Consider the following 24,902-nt stretch of genomic DNA (forward strand, 5'->3'; position numbering starts at 1 on the left):
TTATTCAGCCTCTACATCAGTTCTAGGGAGGGGGAAGAGCTCTGCCTGTCTCCTGATTGGCTGCTCTTTCCCAGGAGGTAAGCAGGAGGGGATGGCAGACAATTGCTCCTCCCACCACCCCCAGCAATGCTGAAATTAGTGGGAGCACTGGCACTTCTGGCCCTAATGCAGTGGTCCCCAAACTTTTCAGGGTTGGACCCCCCCTTACCCCATCCATGCCACCCCCTCCACAAGCTGGGGCCAGGAGCAGGTCCAGAGCTTGAGGGAGGGGGAGACAGACAGGGGTAAGGGGGCTGAGGCTGGGGCCACAGCCGGGGCCAGAAGCCAAGCTGGGTGGCACCTCCTCCCCACCCCCATGAGGGTTGGCCCAGGCCCAAGCTGTGCCCTTCCAAATGGTCCTCCTCACCCCCTGGGGGGGGCATGCCCCACAGTTTGGGGACCTCTGCAATACTGGTATAAAACACCTTTATTTTGATATATCTGCATCTGTACTAAGAAGGAGTGTGGCAGTATAGTTAAAGCAGTACCACTTTTGCATTTAGACAAGCCCTTAGCAACACGAGACTTTACTACAGTGATCTGCTATGAAAGCTTTACTGCAAAGTGAGGTGAGATCACAGAGTTTTGAGGAGGATTATAGGGTTGGAGGATTAGCAGAGTGAGAATTAGCCAGATTCTACTATATTTTGTGAGAGAAGCATATTAGAAATATTAAGGAGGCTGAATGCATTTTAATGCATTTAGCATTTTACACTCTAAAGCCCAATATGTTTTTTTGGTCCCCATCATGCAGACAGGTCAGTGAGGGTTCACCCGCATAGCTCTGATTGTAGGGCTGTTGCTTTGCTTTGTTAGGAAGCATGGATTGGAGCATGCATGTGTGACGAAGTAGGAATGTTCTTAATGTTTTCTCTGAATACTGTGTGGGTGCCTCAGTTTCCCCTATGCAGTGCTTAAGTATCTAGGTGGTGGGATAAGGGGCTGTGTGATTGTTGCAGAGCCCTAGAGGGCCAGTGTGATGGTGTCTGCACAGAGAAGGGCCGACATCCTGTCTCCTGGCAACTGATGGTCTGGGCCCCTCACCTGCAAAGGTGCCAACTGAAGGTGTTGGAGAACAAAGAGATCAGGTGACCTCCTGGCCCGGGAAAGAGACAAAGGCCAAAGGAGGGGCCAAAGGAGGGGCTGGAGAGTTTCAGTTTGGAGCTGGCTGGGGAAACTGAGGGAGCCCCAAGGCTGGGGTCTAAGCTCCCTGTCCCCCCTCCCCCCCCCAGATGGACCTGACTGAGGGGGTCCTGTTGTCTGTACCTACAAGCTCTGTTTTGGACTGTGTTCCTGTCGTCTAATAAACCTTTTCTGTTTTACTGGCTGGCTGAGTGTCATGGTGAATCACAGGAAGTTTTCCCCACACTCTGTGATAGTACATGAGCTCCCCCCAGAGCAGTCAGTCCATTCCTGGGGACAGTTATGGGTCTTCTTTCTGCAAGCTGCCTAACTCGGTCAATTCCCACTAGCTTCACATGGAGTTTCCCACAACTGAGCAATCCCGTGCTGTCAACCCTAAGCATTCAACAATCATTGCAAACCCCAAGTCAGGCCCCCAGAATTATGAGATTGGCTTTAAAATCATGAGATTTCCCCTCCTCCCATAAATAGACTTTATTTAGGGGGATCATTTTCCTCCAGCTTTGCTCTGCAAATAGAGGGCTAGAGATTTCCTTTTATAAAATGAAAGCTGAGATTCTCATGACTCCAGGAACTGAGACTTTAAGAAGCACAGCAACTCACCAGAGCTAGCAACCACAAATGTTTTTGAAGTTATTCTCCTCTAAACACTGGCTGGAAGAGGAAGTGGTTAATGAAACAAACAAGATTCATGGGGGAGGATGGGATACAGATATAGGGTTAGTGGGGTGGGCAGAAAGGCTAAGAATGTATTTCTATTTTACAGTACACAGTGGTGAGAAAATTGAGTTTTTGCCTCTCAAAGCATGTAGCCTAAATGCCTTAGAAGCCATTGTCAGGCATGATCTAAAATGTATACATTAGTTTGCAGGGATTCCTCCAACACAGATGTGAGCCTAGCTAAATTTGTGTGTCATTTTCTGGTGTGGCTTCTGCCAAATATTCCTGGGGGGAAATATACCCAACCCGGTTAGCGGCTTAATAGCTTTATGTGTTGGGGAAATCTCTTCCCAACTGTGGCCATATTTAGTATAATCTAGTCATGGTCTGAACATCTATAATCTAATGCAGGGCTGGGAGGAGGTTAGTCCGCAGCTGGCTCCATGTCTACTTGGCATTGCATACGCTGTACTGCCACTGAACCTCATCCAGTGCCTCAAGCATCACTTGTGGCTCTTCCTAGACCTCTATGTGACTCCAGTGATGGGCTTAGGTCACCATTTTAGGTGGAGCTCTGCAGCCCTCCTTAGCTGCCCATGTGTTGTTAGCCGTGGGCAGTTCAGAAGCATCCTGTTAGTCCTAGGCTGCAGCTACTTGCCTGTTTATTGCAGGGCAGGTTCTCCCCACTGGTAGAATTTGCAGTGCAGTTTCAGGCACTGGAGTGACTGCTCCCTAAGTGGATTTATCAGCAGAAAGATCAAAGATCTGTGTGTCAAATCAACAGCTGTGGTTGGTGCAGATATCGGGGCAGAAAGTACAAGCAATTGACTGGTGTCATTTTCTCACTTTTTAGAATGGTGTCAAGTATCAGGGGGTAGCCATGTTACAGGGCCGCCCAGAGGGGGGGCAAGTGGGGCAATTTGCCCCAGGCCCCCACGAGAGTTTTTCGGGGCCCCTGGAGCGGGGTCCTTCACTCGCTCCGGGGGCCCCGGAAAACTCTCGCGGGGCCCCCGGAGCTTCTTCCGCTCCGGGTCTTTGGCAGCAGTTCGGTAGCGGGGGTCCTTCTGCTCCGGGACCCGCCGCCGAATTGCCCTGAAGACCTGCGGCGGGGGGGGCCTTACGCCCCAGGACCCGCCGCCGAAGTGCTGGGTCTTCAGCAGCAATTCGGCGGTGGGGGCCCCCTGCCGCCGAAGACCCCAGGCCCCCTGAATCCTCTGGGCGGCCCTGCCGTGTTAGTCTGTATCCACAAAAACAACAAGGAGTCCGGTGTCACCTTAAAGACTAACAGATTTATTTGGGCATAAGCTTTCAGGGGTAAAAAAAAACCTCACTTCTTCAGATGCATGGAGACGTCTGAAGAAGTGGGTTTTTTACCCACGAAAGCTTATGCCCAAATAAATCTGTTAGTCTTTAAGGTGCCACCGGACTCCTTGTTGTTTTCACTTTTTAAGAGTGGAGCAAAGCCCCCTGTGCCTTGAAGGCAGAAGCGACACTGGGCAACTCTTCTTGGGTTTAAATGACAGTGGTGGGATGCCCTGACCACAAGGGGAAGGGTGCCCCTGGGGGCAGACGGCAGCTTAAACACACAAGCCAAATTTTACACCCCCCCCCCCCCCCACACACACAGAGATGGATGGGGCATCAGGGTATTTGTGGCCACTTGACGCTTCTGATATACACACGTGTATATGTGCACATACATGCATGAGTAATTACATGTATGTGTGTATGACTGTGAAGACAATTAAAAAACTATCCAAAATAGACAACGTTTAAAATGCTCCCCCTCTCCTCTGGCACCTGGGTCAGCAGCGTTAGCAGAGACGGGACCCGGTGGGTGGATGTGGTGATTGAACTACCCCTTTTGCCTGTAGGGTGATCGCTGAGTCAGCGCTGAGACACGGTGCTGAGGACGTGGAGCGAGGGACCCTCATTCTGCCACTGCTCGTGTTGTCCTTGTTCTCTGGGGCTGTCTAGGGGTTGACTCACCGCTGGTGCACCCCCTCGGGGCTGGAGGTGGCCGGCTTTCCTTCGCTAGCATCCCCGGCTGACAGCTGCTCCTGCCCTGCGATTCTCTGCTTGTGACTCACCTCTCTAGCCAGGTCACATTCAGTCCCCCCCACTTCTGGAGCAAACAAAGAGCCCAATGAAGTCAATTCAAGCAAACTTAACTCTTCACCCCTACTCTGACTCACTCCTCCTGGGCTCCGCAGGGTGGTTGTTCTGCTGTTGTGCAGAGGGATGCCTCCCAGGGCTTGCTTCCTGGCAGCCCAGCGCCAAACTCAACAGTTCTCTCTCCCCTTGTGTCGGCATGTTTCCACACCACCCTTTCCAGTAGCCGGTGAGGGAACCCAGGCCCTTCTTCTTCTCTGGGCTCCAGTCCATGGACCCTATGGCAGGCAGATACGCTCTGCTCTCTCATATGCTTTGCTGCTTTCCTAGCTTGGCCTTCCTTCAGGCCTTTACCAACAGCCCCTCCCTGGGCTTCCTGTACGCTTTCTCCACTCTAGTCACTAGAGAGCTAGAAGAGTTTTTCCCTTTCCCTGCTGACTTCTCCTCTGAGCTTCCTACCTTTATGGTCACCACCCAGCACCTCCCTGGCCTAAGCTTCATCTTCATTTGGGCCTGGCCCACCCCCCAGGTGCAACCAGGAACACTCATTCCTCGATCTCCAGTCAGCTCTTTCATTACACACCCTGTCACTAGCTTCTTTTTAAAAAGGTTTCACCACCTGCTTGCAAGCAGGTTGGGAATCTCTGGGCCTGGTTTCCCTCTCCCTGACACTGCTTTTGGCCTGGAGAAGTTCTATCACCTTCCGGATTCATGCCTCCATCAGTAAGAGAAGAATCAGCCCAAGCGTTTCCCACCAGCGATGAGCAAAGGCATCTATTGGGATGTTTGAATTGTACATTAAAATAGAGACAATGCTCCAGAAAGCTGTTGAGCTGGCGCCACGGGAGAGCAGGGGCCTGTATTTAGCCACAGCCTGGGTAGCAGCCGTGCAACCTTAGTCCCACTGCCATCTGCTCTGGAGGAGCCACTTTCAAGGGCGAGAGGGGAATACAATCTCCCTGGCTCGGTCATTCCTTGACCCCTCTGCTGCCAATACAGAGACCAATTAATGCCAATTATAAATAACGAAGGTGGGTTCTGTAACAGGGCCACCTAACCACCAGCACCTGAGCTGAGACCTCCCAGCTCATCTCACATAAGTCACCCAACCATCAGCGATGAATGATTTCTGTTTACGGTCAGCCTGAGCTGAATTTGAACTAATGAATGAGGGGCAAAAGGCTCTGGGTCCTGAAACTGGGCCATGCAGTCTCCTTTTTCCTCTCACACTTCGGTTTCCTTGGGACATATTTTCTGAGATGCTAAATATGCTTTTTAAACAGCCTGCATGAATATTACTATAGATAGAGAGGCCCAGGCCTCTCTGATATTGAATTGCTGGCAAGGGATATCTGTACAACATGCTTTCTTGTGTCATAATTCAGAAGATCTCTTAGAAGAAGATATGGCAGAGAAATCTGCCTAATTATTGTAATTAGAGTCCTTTAATGAGTGTACTACAGAATCTACAGATAAGAGAGAAGGTGAACTCACCAGAAGGATTAATAATGAGATAAACTAGCAACTTGCAAGGTACAATTCATTCCATTTGGTTTTGCAACGTGGACAGGCGGTTTGGACCATTCAGACCTAATTGCAAAGCCCCACTGAGTGCAAATAGTCAGCTGTCCACATTTTGGATTGCTGCCTTGGTCTGATATAGTCCTCATACCATGCAAATCTGGATACACTTTAAAGAGTGCATGGAACAACAAAGAAACTGAGTTTTCGAAGCCTGCCACTCACAACCTCTGCAAAAGGCCAAGTACCTGTATCTATCTGTCCATCTATTTTAGGCAACCCGAAAAACAGCCAGTATTGTAGTACTTTGCACAGATATAGCTTTGTTAACCTGGCCTGTACTGTAATAGTGTAGGCCAGGGGTCGGCAACGTTCGGCACGCGGCTCGCCAGGGTAAGCACCCTAGCGGGCCGGGCCAGTTTATTTACCTGCTGACGCGGCAGGTTCGGCTGATCGCGGCCCCCACTCGCCACGGTTCGCCGTCCCGGGCCAATGGGTGTAGGCCTACACCCCCTCATGGCCTGGGGTGGCACTACAGCACCCTGCCTCCGTTTCCCCTTGTCTCAGAGCCACTCGAGAACTCCATACAGTCCAAAAGCTATGTGACAGAATTCCCCAGCTAGGGTTCTACTTTATTACATCCAAAAAACCCTTAAAATCTCCTCCCCTCCCCCAACTTTCAGTTAGACCCAGTTCCTCCTACCTCAGGATCTGTTGTTCTCCATCAGCTCTCCTCACCAAGAAACACCACAGTCCTTCTCCTCTGGGCTGTGCAAATCCCCACAGCACCCTACTCTTAGAAGGGGAACTGTCACCCCATTTTCAGGCTGGGCCCAAACCCTCCTCCCAAACCAACTGTCTCTTCCTGCTCTCTGATAGCTGGGGGAACAGACCAGGCCTGATCGCTCACTGCATCAGCTCCTGGCTGTCCCCTCTTTCCTGCAGCTCTTTATGGGAAACACCTATCCCCTTCTCAGCATCATCTAAATAGTGAACAGGACTGGCTGGCCCCAGGTCCTTAAAGGGGCAGGCCACCCTATTACAGGCACTAAAAAACAACTGCACTTAACTGGGGGTTGTTTTTATTTATTTCTTCAACTCAATTTTTGTAACACAGGGAAGGGAATATTTTTCTAAATGCATGATTCTTTTGACCTGACAGTGTCAGAACAACGACACTTAGCACTCGGATGCCACTCTGCAGCCATACACTTCAAAGCACTTTACCAGGGTATCTATCTCCATTTTACAGATCTGGAGACTGTGGCAGAGCTAGGCTGAGGACCTTTGAGGGCAAGTGCAAACCAATCAAAGTGTTTTATTACTATAGGAGTGTTTCAGACTCGATCCCTGGAAGGTGTGGAACATGCTGGCCTCAATCCAGGACAAGCATTTATATGCTGAAAGTTAAGCATGCATGTAAGTAGTCCCATGTGCTTAAAGTACAGCATGCACTTAAGTGCTCTACTCACCGGATCAAGGCCAGAGAGCTCAGCAACTTGCAAGCTCTCAGAGATATTTGATGAGCCCGTTTCATAGAAGGAAAAATTGGATGGAAGAAAGGTTCAGCCATTCAAAAAACCCCTGATCTCTTTTGTCCCTCTGATGATGTAGACAGGAAGTGCCAGATTTTATAGTCAAATAAATGACACTGCATTTGGTGAATGAAATCCACAAGAACTGTGTATGCGGAGGGATAAAGGCTGGTTCTAAATGTTTGATTGGGTAAAATAGATAAGTAATGCTAGTGCATCAATTTAATGTGCCAGATCTGGCATTTTGCTCTTATACTCTCTGTAACAGGGGTAGGCAACCTATGGCACGCATGCCGAAGGCAGCACGCGAGCTGATTTTCAGTGGCACTCACACTGCCCGGGTCCTGGCCACCGGTCCGGGGGGCTCTGCATTTTAATTTAATTTTAAATGAAGCTTCTTAAACATTTTAAAAACCTTATTTACTTTACATACAACAATAGTTTAGTTACATATTATAGACTTATAGAAAGAGACCTTCTAAAAACATTCAAATATATTACTGGCACGCAAAACCTTAAATCAGAGTGAATAAATGAAGACTCGGCACAGCACTTCTGAAAGGTTGCCAACCCCTGACCTATAATAAAGAACCTTCTGGGCGCTGTTTATTTATTTGAAACTCAGGCTCACTGGGATATCCTCCCGGGAGTAAGAACTTGTTTTTGCGAGTTTCCCAGGGGATGCCATTCATACGATCTTACTCCGGTACAAAACAAACAATAGAAAGCAGGCCACTCAACCTGAAGTAGCAGACGGCAACACTGAACAGTCATCGCTGCATTGCACGTCACATGGCTACAGCTACATTCATGTGCTGAGTATGGTATCAGTTATTATAAATAAGTCTGACACGTCTCTTCATCGTGGGGGAGGGGAGGGATGCATATTTTGGAATAGCTGAACCTCTTTTCCAAAATGCTCTCCCTCTCTTGTTTTCCAATTGATAAATGGGCCTAGAGTACATCTCTTGACACTCATTTATAGGAATTAAATCAATTGAATAACTTCTTTCAAACTGTGCCTCAGATTTTTAAAATTGTACACGTGATACGGAGCTTGTCATTTACCCGTGTAGTTCCTATCGATGTGTGCACAGCCATGGGAATGTTTTTGGCTAGTTAGATATTAAACTTCCCCTGCACCTTCCCCATATGTTGTCTGGTTATATGCTAAGCTCTTTGGGGTGGGCACCTTGGGCCACAATTTTAAAGGTATGGGAATTTAGGTGCTTTCAAAAATCCCACTAGGCACCTAACTGCATCTTTAGGTACCTAAATACCTTTGAAAAGCTGGCCCCCTGTCTTCATATCTGCCTGTAAACTGCTTAGTGCATAGTGGGCATTATACCAATAATAAGTGCCCCAGTTGGAACGTAGCCAGGGCTTTTAACATCCCTTCACTTACTAAATTGTGATGGGATCTTCCATAACTACGTGTAGTCTAGACCTCAGGTTTTAAGTCTCCCCTGAAAGGCAGCACAGCACCTCCCAGTGCCAAGCTGGGGCACTGGTGCAGGACTGGTTCTGGGAGAAACGCATCACCACCAAGTCACTGTTACCACTTCCCGTAGTTTGAGTCTTTGAGGTCAAAGGAGTACAGTCTCTAGGTAGCAGGGCTGAAGGAGGGGCATTCGAGAAGATTGCTTCTTCCATCCACTCAAGTGGAAGGAGGAATGTATGGTTCGGATAAGTGGGACAGAAGGGCAGGGATTGTTTCTGAAATGACAGGGGCACCAGGACAGAAAGCAGGTGCCCTTTATGTCCCCGTTGTCACACTGCCCTGGGATATGCTGTAAAAATACCTTTCCTAAGGCCAGCTCTACACTACAGACTTATATCGGTATAACGACATCGCTCAGGAGTGTGAAAAATTCACACCCCTAAGTGACTTAGTTCTACAGACCTAACCCCTAGTGCAGACAGCGCTATGTCCATGGGAGGGCTTCTCCCGTCAACTCAGCTACAGCCTCTCAGTGACGTAGATTAACTACGCTGATGAAAGAAGCTCTCCTGTCGACACAGGAGCACCTTCACTTGAGCGCTAAGTAAAACAAAATGAATAGAACATCAGAGTTCTTATCAAGTCCGTAACACTTCCGATCTTTCAAGCACTTTGGAAATAGGAGCTAATCAGTCTTCCCAACACCCTTATGAATTGCTCAGGTATTGCAGTATTATCCCTGCTTTTCAGATGGAAAAGTTGGGGCACAGAGAGATTGTTCACCCATGACTGACACAAGGCAGCAGAATAATTATAATAATGCCTAACTCTTTTCATCAGGAGATCTCATCACTTTAAAAAGGAGGTCAGTATTGTTCCCCTTCCGGTGCCTCAGTTTCCCTAGCTGTAAAATGGGGGTAAGTGACTTGTTCAAGGTCACCCAGCTGGCCAGTGATAGAACTGGGAATGGAACCCAGATCTCTAGTGTTGCAATCTATTGCTCTGTTCACTAGGCCACACTGCCTCCCCACCTCTCCAAGGATTTGCGCTCCAGAGCTCAAGTTTACGCTCACTCCTGTAACTAGCTCTGTGCAGGGTGACCTCTGCACACATGGGGATCTGCTGGCAGGATCATCACCTAAAAGTACAGTCTGATCCCTGCTTTCAGAACCGTGCTCAACGGACATGGCACTTCGGGGGTCAGATTGGACCCCAGCTCTTCCCTTGGGGGGTTCTGTTCCAAAGCAGCCAACTCTGTCGTCCATTCACTTGTTCCCAGCTCCTCACAAGGGGATGCTGAGAGTGTTTGTAGCAGACAACACATAAGCTGCTGTGGCAGAGAAATGAGACAAAACTGTTCACCAGCCTTCAGCCCACCGGACACCTCTGCCCATTAGTGTCATGATGAGCCCCACCATGTTATCACACTTGATACCACTCCCACTTAACCTCCGGCTTCACCCAGGGTCAAACCCATCAGCTGGGCTGAACTTGCTGCTAGACTCCCACCAGCACCCAACTGATTTATTACTGCCACCAGCAGCTATGTGAGGGGTAAATCCTCTGTCCCAGCCCAGCTCTGTGCCTGCATTCAGGGGTGTCCGGTGGTGCTGGAGGTAAAAGAATCCTCCCCCTCCATTAGCAGGCAGCGTAGAGCCAGTGGAGCCATTCTGTGGCTACTACGGCAGTATGCAGAATGCATCACCAGTATCTCCCCCGTCAAGGATGTGGGGGCTCACCCCCCTGGAAACACTGGTTGCTCTCCCTCTCTTGGCCATTTTGAATAATCATGTAACTGGGGTCAGTTGCCTCCCATGCATCCCCTCACAGCCTAAGGGCATGCTACAGGCAGTCTGCCTCAGTTTCCCCACTTGGACTGTTCAAATAAAATGTCCCTTCAGGCCTTTTCTTGGTCAACAATACCCTTCTTTGAGGAGTAGGGTTATTAATATAAACTAAACAGCAAATGGAACTCAACATCCCAAAACAAGTTCGTCCCTAAGTCCACACAGCACAAGATTTCTCTTCCTCCTCCCAGACCTTCCTGCCCATGGTCTCTGCAATCCGTCCCCTGGTTGGACAGGGTCTTTCCCAGACATCCCCGCCTGGTCTAAGGGTCTTCCTTGGAGGAGCCTTTCCTCCCTCTGCAAACTCTACCACGGATTCCAGAGCTTTTCTCCCTGCCTCATGGCAGCTTTTTATAGGAGGAGCACCTGAGCCCTTTCAGGTGTGGTGCATTCTGTAATCAGGGTTGGCTAGCTCCAGCTCATAGGAGACAAGCCACTCTGTTACAAATCTGTCTAGGTTCTTATATGACATCCATCACCCTACTCTGTAAGGTCCTTCGAAAAGTATGAAGCGGGTACAAAGCAATAGCTTCTCTCTTGCTTCCCTCCCCCTCACCACACACCCCAACAAGCAGGGCCTGCAGTTTGGCATGTTATTTATTTAGCGTTTGCTGTTCTGACAGGTAGGCAGCTCAGGGAAGAAGGTTTTCCATTTTGCTTGGAAGGTGTTGGGCCAAGTGCGTTGAAATCTTTCAAAATTTTGATGAAAGGTGGAAAAAAAAGTGAATGGAATTTTTTATGACAATAGTTTTTGTCGTTTTTCCATCTAGTTCTAGAGCGGGAGTTGTGGCCTCACAAATATCTCTTCCAGGGGTGAGTTCCAGATCAGCAATCCAGGTCAGATGCCAAGAAAGGGCTGAATAATGAGGCCCAGCGATATTACCTTTGCGACTTTCCAGTTCTCAGGAACGTGGAACCTTGTATCCTAGACCTTCAACCAAAAATGACCTGTCAGACTCCACTCATTTCCCTCTTAGCTGCCTGCAAAGAGATACTGTCCATTCAAATTTGGATTTGTGTGAAAAGATTTTACAACAAGAGAAATGTTTCTAGATTTAAAAAAAGAAACCAAAACTCTGGAACCAGTTGTGAAACAAATAAAACCTTCACTTAAGGGTTTGGCAACCCAAACAACCAAAGACTATAAACAACAAGGAAACAGACCTCATTGACTGTAACAGCCCAAGCTGAGAGAATAGAGTATAAATGGAGGGAAGTCATTTGACTTTTTACAATTCTTCCCATTGCTGTTTTTGTTAATAATGTGGGAAGAGCATTTGTTCAGTGTGTGACTACTAAGGGTTTGTTCCCAGGTCGCACTGGATTAAAAAATGCTGCCTGTCTTTGGCGCAGATCCCAAGGTGACAGCGCCTCTTTAACCTTTGGCAAAGGCTGTTATCTGGCCTTAGCCTTTGGAGCGGCTGATCTCTGTTATTTCCTGTATCTTCAATGTACACACCATCTAATTCTTTCCTTCCCAGAGCAGGAACTAGGATCCCTGCTGCGGGCAGTTCACCATCCTTCCCCTCCTGGATAAAAAGAAAAGCAAAAGAACCAGCCATTTTCTTCTCTCCCCCCACCCCGTGTCCCACCATCTTTTCGTTTTTTACTTCTAGTGAGTCAGTTTCCTCTCTTGCACTCCATCTGCTGTGGATGCAGCTGAAGATTTTGCAATCGTCAGGAGGAATAGTTTCAGCAATCCATCTTTCAGCATGTCAATTTTTTCCCCCACCTCCAATTATCTTCCCAAATTATTTCGGTTCGTGTATGTGTGTGTGTGTGTGCGCGCGTGTGAGAGCTCCTTGTCGGCTAGTTTGTGATTCTCAGAAGCCGGTTGCTTGTTGACACAGGAACAGAGATTGCAGAAGCCAGGATTACTCAGCCGTCAGAGGGAAAGAGTTAGAGGGGACTGCAGACAGGGGATATAAGGTTATGATGGTCTAGTGGGGAAAAAATGACCCCTTCCTCCATTTTGATGCTGTTAGCCAGGGTGATGTTCACCCCAGTGCAGAGACCCCGCACCAACTTTCTGACACTGGGAGGGGCAGCAGCCAAGAAGTGGAATGCAAAATGTTTTACACACACACACTCTCTCCTGGAAAGCCAACACACGTGAAATTAGAATCTGGCCTGCTTATGTATTCATTCTGGCCCTGCGTCTGCTCCCCCTGAAGTGAATGGCAAAACTCCCATTGACTCCCATGGCTCTTTTCACAAGGGCGGTGGTTGGGATTCCTTGGCTCGGATTCCCAACTTTCACCTTCTTTCCATGCATTTGTTCTTTTAGCGACTGTCATCGAGCATTAGCCCCGACCATATGGCCCTGGTGTCCATGGCAGCCTATGGGATGCTGCTGACCGCATAATGGACGCTGCATTTTCCTAAATGCACTCACTCCATTACTCTCATGCCGTTCATGCTTCGGGAAGCACTTTGCATTGATTGATTACACAGAAAGTGCTACAAAGCAAATGGCTGTTGCTCTAGTTGTATTATCAAAGTAAGTACTGGACTTTTGACAAAAAATGTAGCAAGAGAGCATTTCCTTTCAGCATTCCAGCCCACAGGGCTGGTTCATGGTTGCTCCATTGCCCTTTTGCACTGGATATGCCAGTGCAAAGAGACCACAAAGCAGCCACCTGGAACCCCCAGCGAATGAATAATTCCTGGCACAAGAGCAGCATGTCTATGGGAGCCACGGGGCTGGCAGGGCAACCCATGGCCACTCTAGCAGGAGACCCCAGTGCAAAGAGTGGTCTGGGGTGGCTTAGCAGTGCAAGGGAGGGTGGCTGGGGCGATCTTACCCTCTGGTTATTCTGTGCCATTGGCATGTCCGATAGCCTGCTAGCAATGTTGGTTCAGAACTGTTTCCCATACTGCTCTGGGGTGTAATCATGTCAGTTCTCATGAAATATGAGCGGGATTAGGCTAGGTCAATGAAAGACCATCACAAATAACCTGGGAGCTGCAGGAAGAGTTGCCAGTAATTCAGTGAGTGGTGGTTTATCCTTTATCAATACTGAACCATTATCTCAGCATGGCAATAGGGGGCCCTCTGGGCCCCTGAAATAATCCCATGGCACATTTTGCAATAGTGGGGTACAGGGATCAGCCCAAGTGTCCTGCCTTTTCTCCAGTCTTGGGTAACACCAGCCCATTCGGCATACCTAAAACTCCCCGTGCAGTTTCATTTGGATATAGGATTCTCAGTCCTGCCGACTATATTTTAAAGACCATGTTGTGTTTTTTGGTCTGTCATTTGATTTTCAAACTGTCCCTGCCCATCCCCAGCGGGAGAGACAGTGTATGAGACAATTCGTGTTTCCCACTCTCCCAGATTTATTGAATAAGGTGATTCTGGCCCCCGCAGACAGAGCTCTCACCCCCAGAGCTGTCCCCTGCCCAGCTATTAATTCTGCCCCTCCTTTGTCCCCACATCCATCAGTTCAACCCCGCCACCAGTTCAGCTCCCTCAATCCCCACCCCATTAATTCTGCCCCCATCAGTTCAGCCCTCTACCTCCCCATTGCTCCTCCTGGGGTTCTCCACCCCCCTTTCCAGGCTGGGGGGACAGCAGGGTCCCCCCCACTCCTTCTAGGCTCGGGGTGGCAGCTCCAGGGGCTCTTCATCCCCTCTGCCCCTGCCCAGGCCAGGTGCTGCAGGGAGGGAGAAGGGAGGAGCAGAGGGACTGTCCTGACCCCGTTGCTCACAGGAGGCCAGAGGGGAGGAGGGGGCAGACCTACCCTGAGCTGTTGGGCTTTTTGGTGCCCCCTCCCCTCCTGGTGGCTGTGGGGAGGGAGGGGGGAGAGAGCTCTGCCTGCAACAGCTCCGATTGGCTATTCTGCCCCAGGAGGCAGGCACATTGGGTGGGCAGTGTGGACCCAAATTCTCTAGAGGGCCGGAGCATCTCGCATTATTGGGAGAGTGGTTCCAGCATCGGCCCAAATCCTGCTGGTTTCTTCTCCGCTTCCTGCCCCAATCTGTTGGGCAGCATTGCTGTGCGCTGTCAGACGGAGGGCATGTTCCACCCTAGAGATGACTGCATGGCAGCAGGAATGCTCTGGAATTTTATACATAGGGTGTAGAAGACCTGACTCACCGATGACGGTCTGGCTCAGTGCTGGGCATGGCGTAGCAGCTTCTTCCTCTCTAGTGCCCCACGCTGACAGTCAATCCAGCCCCGTGGTGGTCTCTCTTCTCGTGACTTGACATCCCCCTTGGCCAGCTCACTTTGAAGTCTCTCCCCTTCCAGGGTATCTGTGTCCCTAACAGACAGTGTCCTACACTACACCAATCATCAGGCTGTCATCTTCCCCCTTCCAAGGCTCCCCTTCCGTCCCACTTGGCTGTCAGGGCAGTGGTCCCAGGTCTCCTCCCTGGAGTCTTTTCACCAAACTCACAAAGGCTTAAACTTAATCCGTCCTGGATCCTCCCCAGCTTTCTGTTGTTCTGCAGAACTCTGACTCTCAAGAGTTACCCCACAGGAGACTTGCCCCCACTGTGGGTCCTTCACTACAGTCCAATCCTAAGGCCATCTGCCTGTCAGCTGGCCTTCTCCCAAGTCTGCTCCAGGAGTCTCCTTCACCCCTGCTGAGCTCTCCCATCAGAGCCCATCCCAGGGTGTAGACTCCCGCTCGATGCTCTTCTTCTGTTGACTGCTTTCCTGGGTTTCTTCCCTGGAGGTCCAAGTCCTGCCCTTCTGTCAGGGCTCACCACTGGAGCATGCGTCACCCTGGGGGCATCTCCATATCTCTCTGGGTTCCATGCTCTACTATTCAGAGATGGACTGCAAAGTTCTTTCCTTCTCCCTGTTCCTCTTTCTAATCTGTATGGCTTTTCTTTATAATCACCCTCCAACTCCTTCCCCAGCCGGGCTTTATCTTTAAGAATGCCTGGCCCATCCTCCAGGTGCAGCTAGGCAGCATAATTGGCCTCTCAGGTGCACGCACCTCAGCCCTCTCCTTCCCTGCATGGGGTACACATCCCCTCACAAGGGCCAAATTCTGGTTCCATATACAACCCCTCTGCCATGCATGGCGGGGGGGGCGGCTGTGTAGTCAATGGCAGAGAGCACCGCATAGGATCAGGCTTTATGTTTGTAAAATCTGTTTACAGAGACCGCTAGGCTCCTTTTGTATTCATCATGTGGCAGCAGCAGCCACACCCTGGTAAAGGGTCAAGCTGGCTTCCAACTCTAAGCCTAATTTTCAACTCCTCCATCTGACTTCCCCACAAAAGGATCTTTCTGGAATTCCACCCACTACAGCTCATCCCAGGAGAGAGCCTGGCTGGGGAGTTTTGTACAAATCATAAAAGGCATTTTAAAGTCGCAGGCCTTGATCTTTTTGTCTGGCCGAGTTGTGCTTAGCACAGGACCCGAGTTACAGAGAGGGAAAGTGGGGGCGGGGAGGGGAAGGAAAATTTTTGCATTCCCTCTGCAGCTCCCCAATTCTGTAGCTGTCCAAAAACCTGGTTTGGCCTCTCATGAAAACTAGAGAAATCTCAGGAGATTTCCTATGAAGAGCTCCATTTCCAACAATCTCCTAGCCAACTGGATTTGACACTTTGTGCATATTTTTGCAAATGTTAGGGGGTGACAGTCAAGCTGGTGGGTGGGCCATGTGAGCAGGGTGGTAGGGAGTGACGAGAGATCATATGGCAGTGAGTAACAGGCTGCACCCTTCCTCTGTTCACGCCCAGATGTTGGAATGTTTAGGTTTTCTAAAACGCATAGAATCTTGACAAAGAAATGAATGTTCATTTAGAGGGGCAGCTTGGCTCCCCCAAAACACACTCCCAGCCTCAGTTGATTTATTTGCTCTTTTTCATTAGTGCCATTACGCGTTCCCACCCACCAGGCTGATTGAGATGCTGGCAGCTGTGCTTTCCAGCCAGTCCCCAGTAGCAAAATCCAGGGTGCCTGTGTCCAACGGGAAAGGAAACAACCATGGAACAATATAAATTTAAGCTACTATCTGGGGGTAGGGTGATACAGCTAGTGTTTTACTCTCTGCTGCGCCAGGAATGGCATGACAGAAGGAAACCGCTGGGTGGGAAAGCTGGTCTTGTGTCTTCCCATTCTCTAGGGGTTTGGTTAAAACCAAACCAAACCCACTAAGGAGCAGAGAACGATTGTTCCTAGCCACATGCAGTTCTGGAAATGTGTTTTAAGGCCACACATTGGCCGGGTCATCTCTGGAAAAACAGGCTGCAGTCTCACTGGGTCCTTCACGTTGATAAAGAAATACACAGCTGCTGTAACTTGGTGCAACCAATTTGCTCCCTGAGGGCCCTCAGAGATTTGCTCTGTCGCTCCCTGATAGTTTTTCGTTCTGCTCTTCAGTGCAGCCTCTGGTTTTCAGCACAGACCTGGATTTTTTTTATTATTATCTGGCTTAATCCAATTTTTCAGCTGGGGATTGACTGAGATACGGAGAGGTCAAGTGACTTGTGTGGGGTTGGAAACTGAGTCAAGTGACTCGGATGGGAGGGGGAGAGTTCAGAACTTGAGCAGAGAAGCCTACAGCTTGTGTAGCTGTGCCAGGCAGTGCCTTATTCCTCATCTCCCCTCTCTGCACTGACAGTGTGTGCATCCGCCTCTGCACTCGCTCTTGCAGTTGAGAATGTAGGAAGGAAGCAAAGATGGGTCTAGACCAGCACCCGGGAGCCAGGCAGCCTGGAATGCAGAGAAATTAGGATCTTATTTTGCTCTCAATCCTGCTTCTAGGAGGAAGCAGGGACCAGAGGCTATGTGGCTGGGTTATGATCCTTAGGGTTGAAAGAAGGGAGTTTGAGGCTTGGGGAAGAGGGCTTGGGGAGAGTTCACTCCTTTTTCCTTAGGGTGTTCCCTGATCATGTTCCCCAGAGCTTTCTCCCGCAAGAACAACCCAGGGAGGAGTTCACTGCCAAGTCAGCTATGCAGGAGAGAGAGCGACTGCGCGGTACCTGTACAGCTGTAACTATGAACAGAATTGACATTAGGCTTCTTGGATATACCACTCATACTGAAGTGAGGAGCATTCCTTGATAGCAGTGTGGTCCTGTGGATGCAGCCGAGGGCTAGCAGTAAGAGGTAGGGTCTTTTCCTGACTCTGCTACTGAACTGCTGACCCCAAGAGGCCAATCTCCGTTGTGCTAAGGCCCCTTTACATCCCGCTGGTGCCATAAAGGCACCTGTAAAGGGCAGACAGGCCCCAAGAATACCCCCTGCATGAGGGACCTTTCCCATCAGTGGTGAACAGCCAAAATGGCCCTGTGCCAGCCCCCGTGGTAAGGGTCACATCAGGACTGAGGAGGAGACATGGCCAGAGGGCACTGCTGTTCTCTGCATCTCAGGGCCCACGGGAAGCCTTGGGAAGCAGAGTGTGAGAGAGATGAACTGGGGCCTGAGGCTCTTAATGTCCTGCTCAGAGCACTAGCCGCCTTTTCTTCAGCTGTTTCATGGGGTCTGTCTACACTGCGATAAAAAGCCTGCGGTACTGCATCTCAGAGCCCGACTCAGCTGACTCGGGCTCACGGGGCTTGGGCTGGGGGCTAAAAATAGCAATGTAGACGTTCGGGCTCGCGCCCGAGCTCTCAGACCCCCGAGGGGGAAAGGGTCTACACTGTAGTTTTATAGCCCTGCAGCCCGAGTCCTGGAAACCTGAGTCAACTGACACGTCACAGGTCTTTTATGGCCGTGTCGACATACCCATGGTGTACGGCCCTGACATGCAGCTTCTCTCTCTGTTCATTGAACCTCCCACCCCCAAATGCCAACATGAGACCCTGACCTTTCCACTTTCTCCCTCCCACCTCTCCCCGCACCCATAATCCTGACTCTCCTCCCTCCTGTCCTATACTAATCCAATAAACCCTCAGTAAATCCTCTGTCTGCCGCTGACTCTTTCCCTGTGCCTTCTTGGAGTAAGTCTGGGTGGGATCCTTTCTCTCTGACTACAGTGCAGACGGTGAGGGGCTGCTGCTTGCATGGCTTCATTTTTGCTCCTGGCTCAGGCATGCCTCTGCAACAACTAACGTTTGAGCCCCTGGAGCAGCCCATGTGCCCCAGTGGGGGCCTTCTGAAAATGCCATTTGGGTGCGCATCCCCCCCCAGATCACACCGCCTTGGTGCCCAGACAACTTGGGTGCAACCAGAAAAGCCCTGGCACGCTCATCTCCAATTGAAACCTCTAACTGGAGGCTCCTCTAACTGGAGGCACAAATGGCTGTTTGGAGCAGCTCGTTAGTGTTGGGGAAAAAATTAGCATTAACCTTGTATTCAGTTGTTGGCTGCGTGTGTGTTCTTGTTGTGTGCTGCGCTGGCTCTGGCTAGAGAGCCCTTACAGCAGGCTCCGATCGAACTGCCCCGAAGACCACAGACTTGGTTTCTATAGTGAAGGCACTCGGCCAGGTTTATTGACCACGAAGTATGGTCCTAGCTCCCTGGATCAGTGTCTACAGTTACACTAGCACATGTACACCTGTGACAATGGATGTGGTTCAGTGAATGACGGGACTTTCCATTCCCCCCCTTGGCTGGACAAAGACACCTGTGAGCCCTCTTTTATACACTGATACAAACAAGTTATGAATTGCCCCTCTGACGTGGTTAGTTACCACCCTTTATCTTGTATATGTAGGTTCGAGCAAAACATCTCTATCCAGCACCCTGTCATCCTGACCTTATCTTTCAGAGGGGTCGGCGTGTCCCTGAACCATCTTCGGGGAGTGTGTTTACACCATAATCTTGTATCGGGGTGCTCTGCAATGTGTTTACGTGAGTGTCCTGTGCCTAGCACTTCTTAGGAGGATTTGCATTTTTGCAATACTAGCCCTGTTCTTGCCAAGTTCTGTGAACTTGCAAATAGGTATGCGTTGTAACAGGGCCTGACTTTTGCTCATAGCTTGACTCTTGCTAACTTTGCTTTATATCAGCAGGGCTGGACTACTTCAGTTCAGGCCTTAGGCCTCATACCAGGCCTCATGTCTCAGGCTCTCTCTTTCTACTACAAACCTATTTGTGCCTTAGTCCATGGATCAAATGCTTTGAAATCCTTAGATAGAAAGTACCAATTATTATTATTATATATTATTTAATTTATTATAGAAAATAGACAGCACTGGCTCTAGGGGAAGGACTAGATAGAACCTACCAGACTTTCCAATCTGGAAGTTCTATGTGGCAAATAGCCTAGTAAGGTCTTATAGAAAGGATGAGCAATATGAAATTACAAGGACTGTTGATCCTCACACGTTGGGGTAATAATACCACCTAGCCCTTCTCTCGCACTTTTCATCAGTAGATCTCAAAGCGCTTTACAAAGCAGGTCAATATCATTAGCCCCATTGTACAGATGGGGAAACTGAGGCACAGAGCAGGGCAGTGACCCAACAGGCCAGCAGCAGAGCCGGGATTAGAATCCAGGTCTCCCAAGTCCCAATTGTTTAGGATAAATCAGCCTGTGGAAGCTCAAAGCACAAATCTGTTACCTTTGGCTAAGGAAAGCAGAAGCAGAAAGTGCATCCAACTTCTCTGGCGACTTTGAGACAGGGTGCACTACTGTCACCTCTCTTCCTCAATGTCCTTACGGGCTCTTAAGGAGAGTAAGATCCTGATCCAGCTTTCAGTCAAGTCAACGGGACTACGCAGGTGTTACACACATGCTTAAGTGCTCTGCTGGATTGGGGCGTTAGTGAGAGATATGGTACGGCTGCAATGCTTTTAGCGTGCTGATGACAGTCAGCTTAATATCTCTGTCTCGTCCGGCTCACAGAGTGCTGCTGAGAATCGAGATAAAAGGGAGGTGATGATGATGTGCTGGGAAGAAGCAAGCAGTGAATTTGGCTGAGGTTTATGTCCGTTGCTTGTTACTGACGTTCACAGTATGGGGGGCTGGTTACATTCCCAGTGGCTCCCAGGTGAACAAATGGCATCAGTAGCCAGGGTGGCTGTTTCCCATTTGTATCTGGTTACAGCGCTGTGTCCTTTTCTTTCATATCTCATTGCTGAAATCCCCTCATCGCCTCTGGATTGGACTACTGCAATGTGCTCTAATTGGGGCTACCCCTTAAACCCACTCACGGGCTAATCCTAGTGCAGAACACAGCAGCTCATTTGTTAAATGCCATAGCCCATCCCAATCACACTGCCCCAGTGCTCTGTGATCGTCACTGGCTGCCGTTTAAGGTATTGGTTTTGACCTATCAAGCCCTAAATTGCCTGGGACCATCCGACCTGGGACACCTCTCTCCATGTGCCACATTGACTTGATTGTGACCAGCACGGAGGTGCTCATATTGGAACCCCACTTTGGTTTATGGGCTTGTCTACATGGGGACATGCAGGAAAATTAATCTGAATTAACTACTGGTGTGAATTTGAAGGGGATTAATTAAACCTCATTCAATCCCTGTATGGATGCTGCTATTCAGAATTAAAGCGGACTTAATTTGGTTTAGTTTAATTCACTTTGGAAGTGAATTAAGATAAACTGATTTAAGACCACTTTAATTCTGAATGAAGGTGTTCACACTGTGGTTAATGTGGTTAACTAATTCACTTCAATTTCACACCTTCACTTAATTCAGATTAATTTTCCTGGATGTCACCATGTAGACAAGCCCTGTAAGGGGGGCGACTGCTGGCAGGTAGTTTCTTATGCGGGCCCCTCCATTTTGGAATTCACTTCCTCTCAGTCCCAAGTAGCCCTGGATCTGCGGCCTTTCTGAAAGTGTTTGAAGAGAACTGAGGTGCTTGTGAGAGCGTGGGGGCATTCCTTTGGGAGTCTCAGGTTGGAGGACGTGACTGGCTGTTATTCTGTGATCTCCTGTTTTGTTTTTTGTTACTCATTTGGATTATATTTTTGATTAGCTGGCAAGGCCTATGCAGGTCAGGTGTCTAACTCCCATTGATGTCAATGGGAGTTAGACACTTAACACACTGAGGTGCTTTGAAAATCCCTGTATGTGCCTAGCAGCATCCTTAGGTGCCTGAATCCCTTGGACAGTCTGGCCCCTAGAGCCCAGGACAGGAGTTTTTCACAATGTGAATGTGCCACAAATAAATAATACCGTCCAGGAGGCCAAAATGAAAGGGCTTCGGTTTGAATTGTTTGAGGCAGGCTGGGCTTTTTGTTTTCCTCGTCTAAAACACACCAAGCAGGCAATGCAAATAAGAGACCTGGCTTCCCCCACTCCATTTTTCAACTCAGGCAGACAAATACAGTAGGACAGGACTATTTAAAAAACAATTGATGTAACTGATGGCAACAATATTCGGACTGTAAGGCTTGGCCAAAGGATGAGCAAGAGAAGGTGATAACCATAACTGCCCAGAAGTGTCTGAGCAGCCTAGATTTCAAGGAAGGAGCAGAATTATGTAGGGAATTTCCAATAACAGGGAATAAAGGGAAATTTAGATTGCATTTTAGGAAATATCTCTTAGTGGTGTGAGTTGGTGGAAGTTCTATGGCCTGTGATATACAGGAGGTCCGATTAGATCATCCTAATTAGCCCTTCTGGCCTTAACAGTAGAAGCAGTAGAAGCCCTATTGCTCAGGACACTTAGCCCTGGAAAATATTGCAGGGAACAACCTTCCACCAGCCACAGGGATAGGCTAGGAGAAACCTAACAGGTCACTAATTTCTGCATGATTATTACCAAGGGCAAAAGAACATGTCCTGCTGTACGCAGAGAGGATAGAAAGACTTTATCAGACTAAGTCCGAGGTCATAATCTGGGTTTTACCGGGGCCGTTTTTATCAAGGTTTAGTTTCAGTTTGGTTCAGAGAGGGGTCACTGTTCCAGCAAGTCTATTTTCTGAAGCCCTTGCAGCGTAGGTATCAGTATGGTACAAAGGAAGGGCCCAATTTTGCAAGGCGCTGAGTGTACCCAGTGTGGTGCTAGGCAGAGCCCATTGATGTTAGAAGGAGTGCAGGGAGCGGAGCACTTTTCAGGAGCTGTCAGCACATTGACGGATCAGACCCTGAGAGAAGGGATTGCCCAGGGAGGTTGTGGAATCTCCATCATTGGAGATTTTTAAGAGCAGGTTAGACAAACCCCTGTCAGGGATGGTCTGGATAATACTTAGTCCTGCCATGAGTGCAGGGGACTGGACTAGATGACCTCTTGAGGTCCCTTCCATTCCTATGATTCAAATTTCTATGAAATAAGGTGGATGGCTTCTTAGCAAAAACTTAACTCCTGCCCTATGCACATTATCACTTCATGGCTGGCAAAGCAAGGATGGAGTGTTTACTCGTGTTCATAAATACCTCATCGTGCACTCAGTCAGCTTGGAAACTCGGGGCACAGAAAGGATTAAGCCACTAAGAATTAAGACAAGATCTGCAGTTAAAATGCCTGGGATAAAATTACAAAGGAGGTTGATCCCAGTGGTTCAGGACGTGAATGAACATCAGCTCAGGGCAGGAAGACAGTCCTCCCGCCCCGCCCCGCCCCGCCCCCCGAGCTGAGTACTGCACACTTACAAATGTAATACAGCTGTTATGCCTTCCCAGGGACTGTAACTTATAGCCCTCAAAACTGCACATACCTTTGCACCTACAATTACTGCAAGTGCCCATGTATACTTGTAGACTCCTAAATACCTGGAAAGTAACCCAGGTAAATGCCCTCGCAAATGCAGGAGTGCAGATGGGTGCACATTTCTGAATGTAATATCCAGATGGGTCCCTAGGCATGTGGCCTTTATTTCTCTATTGCTGCTTCCTTCCACTGCTCTTTGGATGGAAGGCACTATGTATATAAATACATCTTTTGTAATGTACCAGCCAGCGTTGATCACTGTCAGAGGCTGGTGACCAAAAGAGATGGGATTTTACTCTGTTCTAGGCTAAGAGTTCCTAGGCTCTGTCTCCCTGCTCTCTTTCCTTTCAGTTTAGGGAATGGGTGTGATAGGCAATTCCTGGAAGGATAGGCCCATGTGATGTGGTGCCTTGGCTGTTTCCTATTATTTCCGGGCCAACTCCCAAGGGAGCTGAAATGCATTCTTGGACTCTTGCTAAGATATTTCTTCCTCTTTCCCCCACCAACACACTGGCTGCCCCCACAAATAGAGATGGGCCTGGACTAAGAACACCTCCAGGCTTGGGAGGGGGGTTGGCTCTGGATCTGCCCTTCGCTGGGCTCCCATCCTCCCAGTAACAAATGGCTCAGTGATTACTATGCTCCTGTATACAACCCGCTAGGCAGGACTCGGTGCAGTGCGTAAATCAAGCTCTCTCTGTTTTTTTCCTCCGGCATCTCTGTTCACAGGGACGTACCAGGGCCAGTGGGCTGGTGGCATGCGCCAAGGCTATGGCATCCGGCAGAGTGTCCCCTACGGCATGGCTGCGGTTATCAGGTCGCCCCTGAGGACATCCATTAACTCGCTGCGCAGTGAGCACACCAACGGCACGGCGCTGCACCCCGACTCCTCGCCTGCCGTGGCCGGCAGCCCTGCTGTCTCCAGGGGCGGCTTCGTCCTCATGGCCCACAGCGATGCCGAGATCCTCAAGAGCAAGAAGAAGGGGATCTTCCGGCGGTCCCTGCTGAGCGGGCTCAAGCTGCGCAAGTCTGAGTCCAAGAGCTCCCTCGCCAGCCAGCGCAGCAAACAGAGCTCCTTCCGGAGCGAGGCGGGCATGAGCACCGTCAGCTCCACCGCCAGCGACATCAACTCCACCATCAGCTTGGGCGAGGGCGAGGCCGAGCTGTCCGTCATTGAGGACGACATTGATGCCACCACCACCGAGATCTACGTGGGCGAGTGGAAGAACGACAAGCGCTCGGGCTTCGGGGTCAGCCAGCGCTCGGATGGGCTGAAGTACGAGGGGGAGTGGGCCAACAACAAGCGCCACGGCTACGGCTCCATGACCTTCCCGGACGGCACCAAAGAGGAGGGGAAGTACAAACAGAACGTCCTGGTGAGCGGCAAGCGGAAGAACCTCATCCCGCTGAGGGCCAGCAAGATCCGCGAGAAGGTGGATCGGGCCACCGAGGCGGCAGAGAGGGCGGCCACCATCGCCAAGCAGAAAGCGGAGATTGCGGCTTCCAGGTAAGGCTGCCTCGTTGTTATGTCTGGTCGTTACGGAGATGAGGGGAGGTCAGGGGAGATGTTGGCCGGCAGAGTGGCAGAGAGCCCATTGGTGTGACTCTGATCTCTATGGTATTCTGTGTGACCTGTGGTGTCCCTCATGGTGGAGGAGAGACAAGGTTTGACCTTCATGGCTAGAAAGGGGATCCTGTATTGGGGCTGATGGACACAGATAGAGCCTGTGGTTCTCTCTGGCTCTCCAGCTCTCACTGAGCCGGAGCTGCTCAGTGTCACCCAGGGCTCCTTGTGTCCTGGGTTGAACTTTGCAATAATGGAATTGACTGTTTGACTGCGTTACCTTATTCAAAGCAACAAGTGAGGGCACCCCACCCATCTGAACCAGCACGTTGGCCGAGTGGTCTCCCTTCCCCAGCACAGTGCTTTGTAACTGGGAGCCTTTAATTTGCACAAAAAGGGCTCCGTTCTTCAATCCAAATGCAGGCAACACTCATCTGGAGGTCGGGGCTTAGGTGGCTGCAGAGTTAGGCCACAAAGCTCAACGTACCCGATTTTCAGTCCCTGGCTTACC

At 49.7% G+C, this 24,902-nt stretch overlaps 1 protein-coding gene across 1 annotated transcript in view; it reads left to right on the top strand.

Annotated features, from left to right (window-relative positions):
- LOC113409645 (junctophilin-3) overlaps window positions 1-24,902 on the top strand; it is a 114,080-nt gene that overhangs the window by 10,123 nt on the left and 79,055 nt on the right. The window contains exon 2 of the mRNA XM_026663792.1: window positions 23,557-24,334. Coding sequence (XP_026519577.1) covers window positions 23,557-24,334 — 778 coding nt within the window. The remainder of the gene's footprint in view (window positions 1-23,556; window positions 24,335-24,902) is intronic.

Source organism: Terrapene carolina, unplaced genomic scaffold (assembly GCF_002925995.2).
Source record: "Terrapene carolina triunguis isolate 2854851 unplaced genomic scaffold, T_m_triunguis-2.0 Scaffold33911, whole genome shotgun sequence".
Lineage (NCBI taxonomy): Eukaryota > Metazoa > Chordata > Testudines > Emydidae > Terrapene > Terrapene triunguis.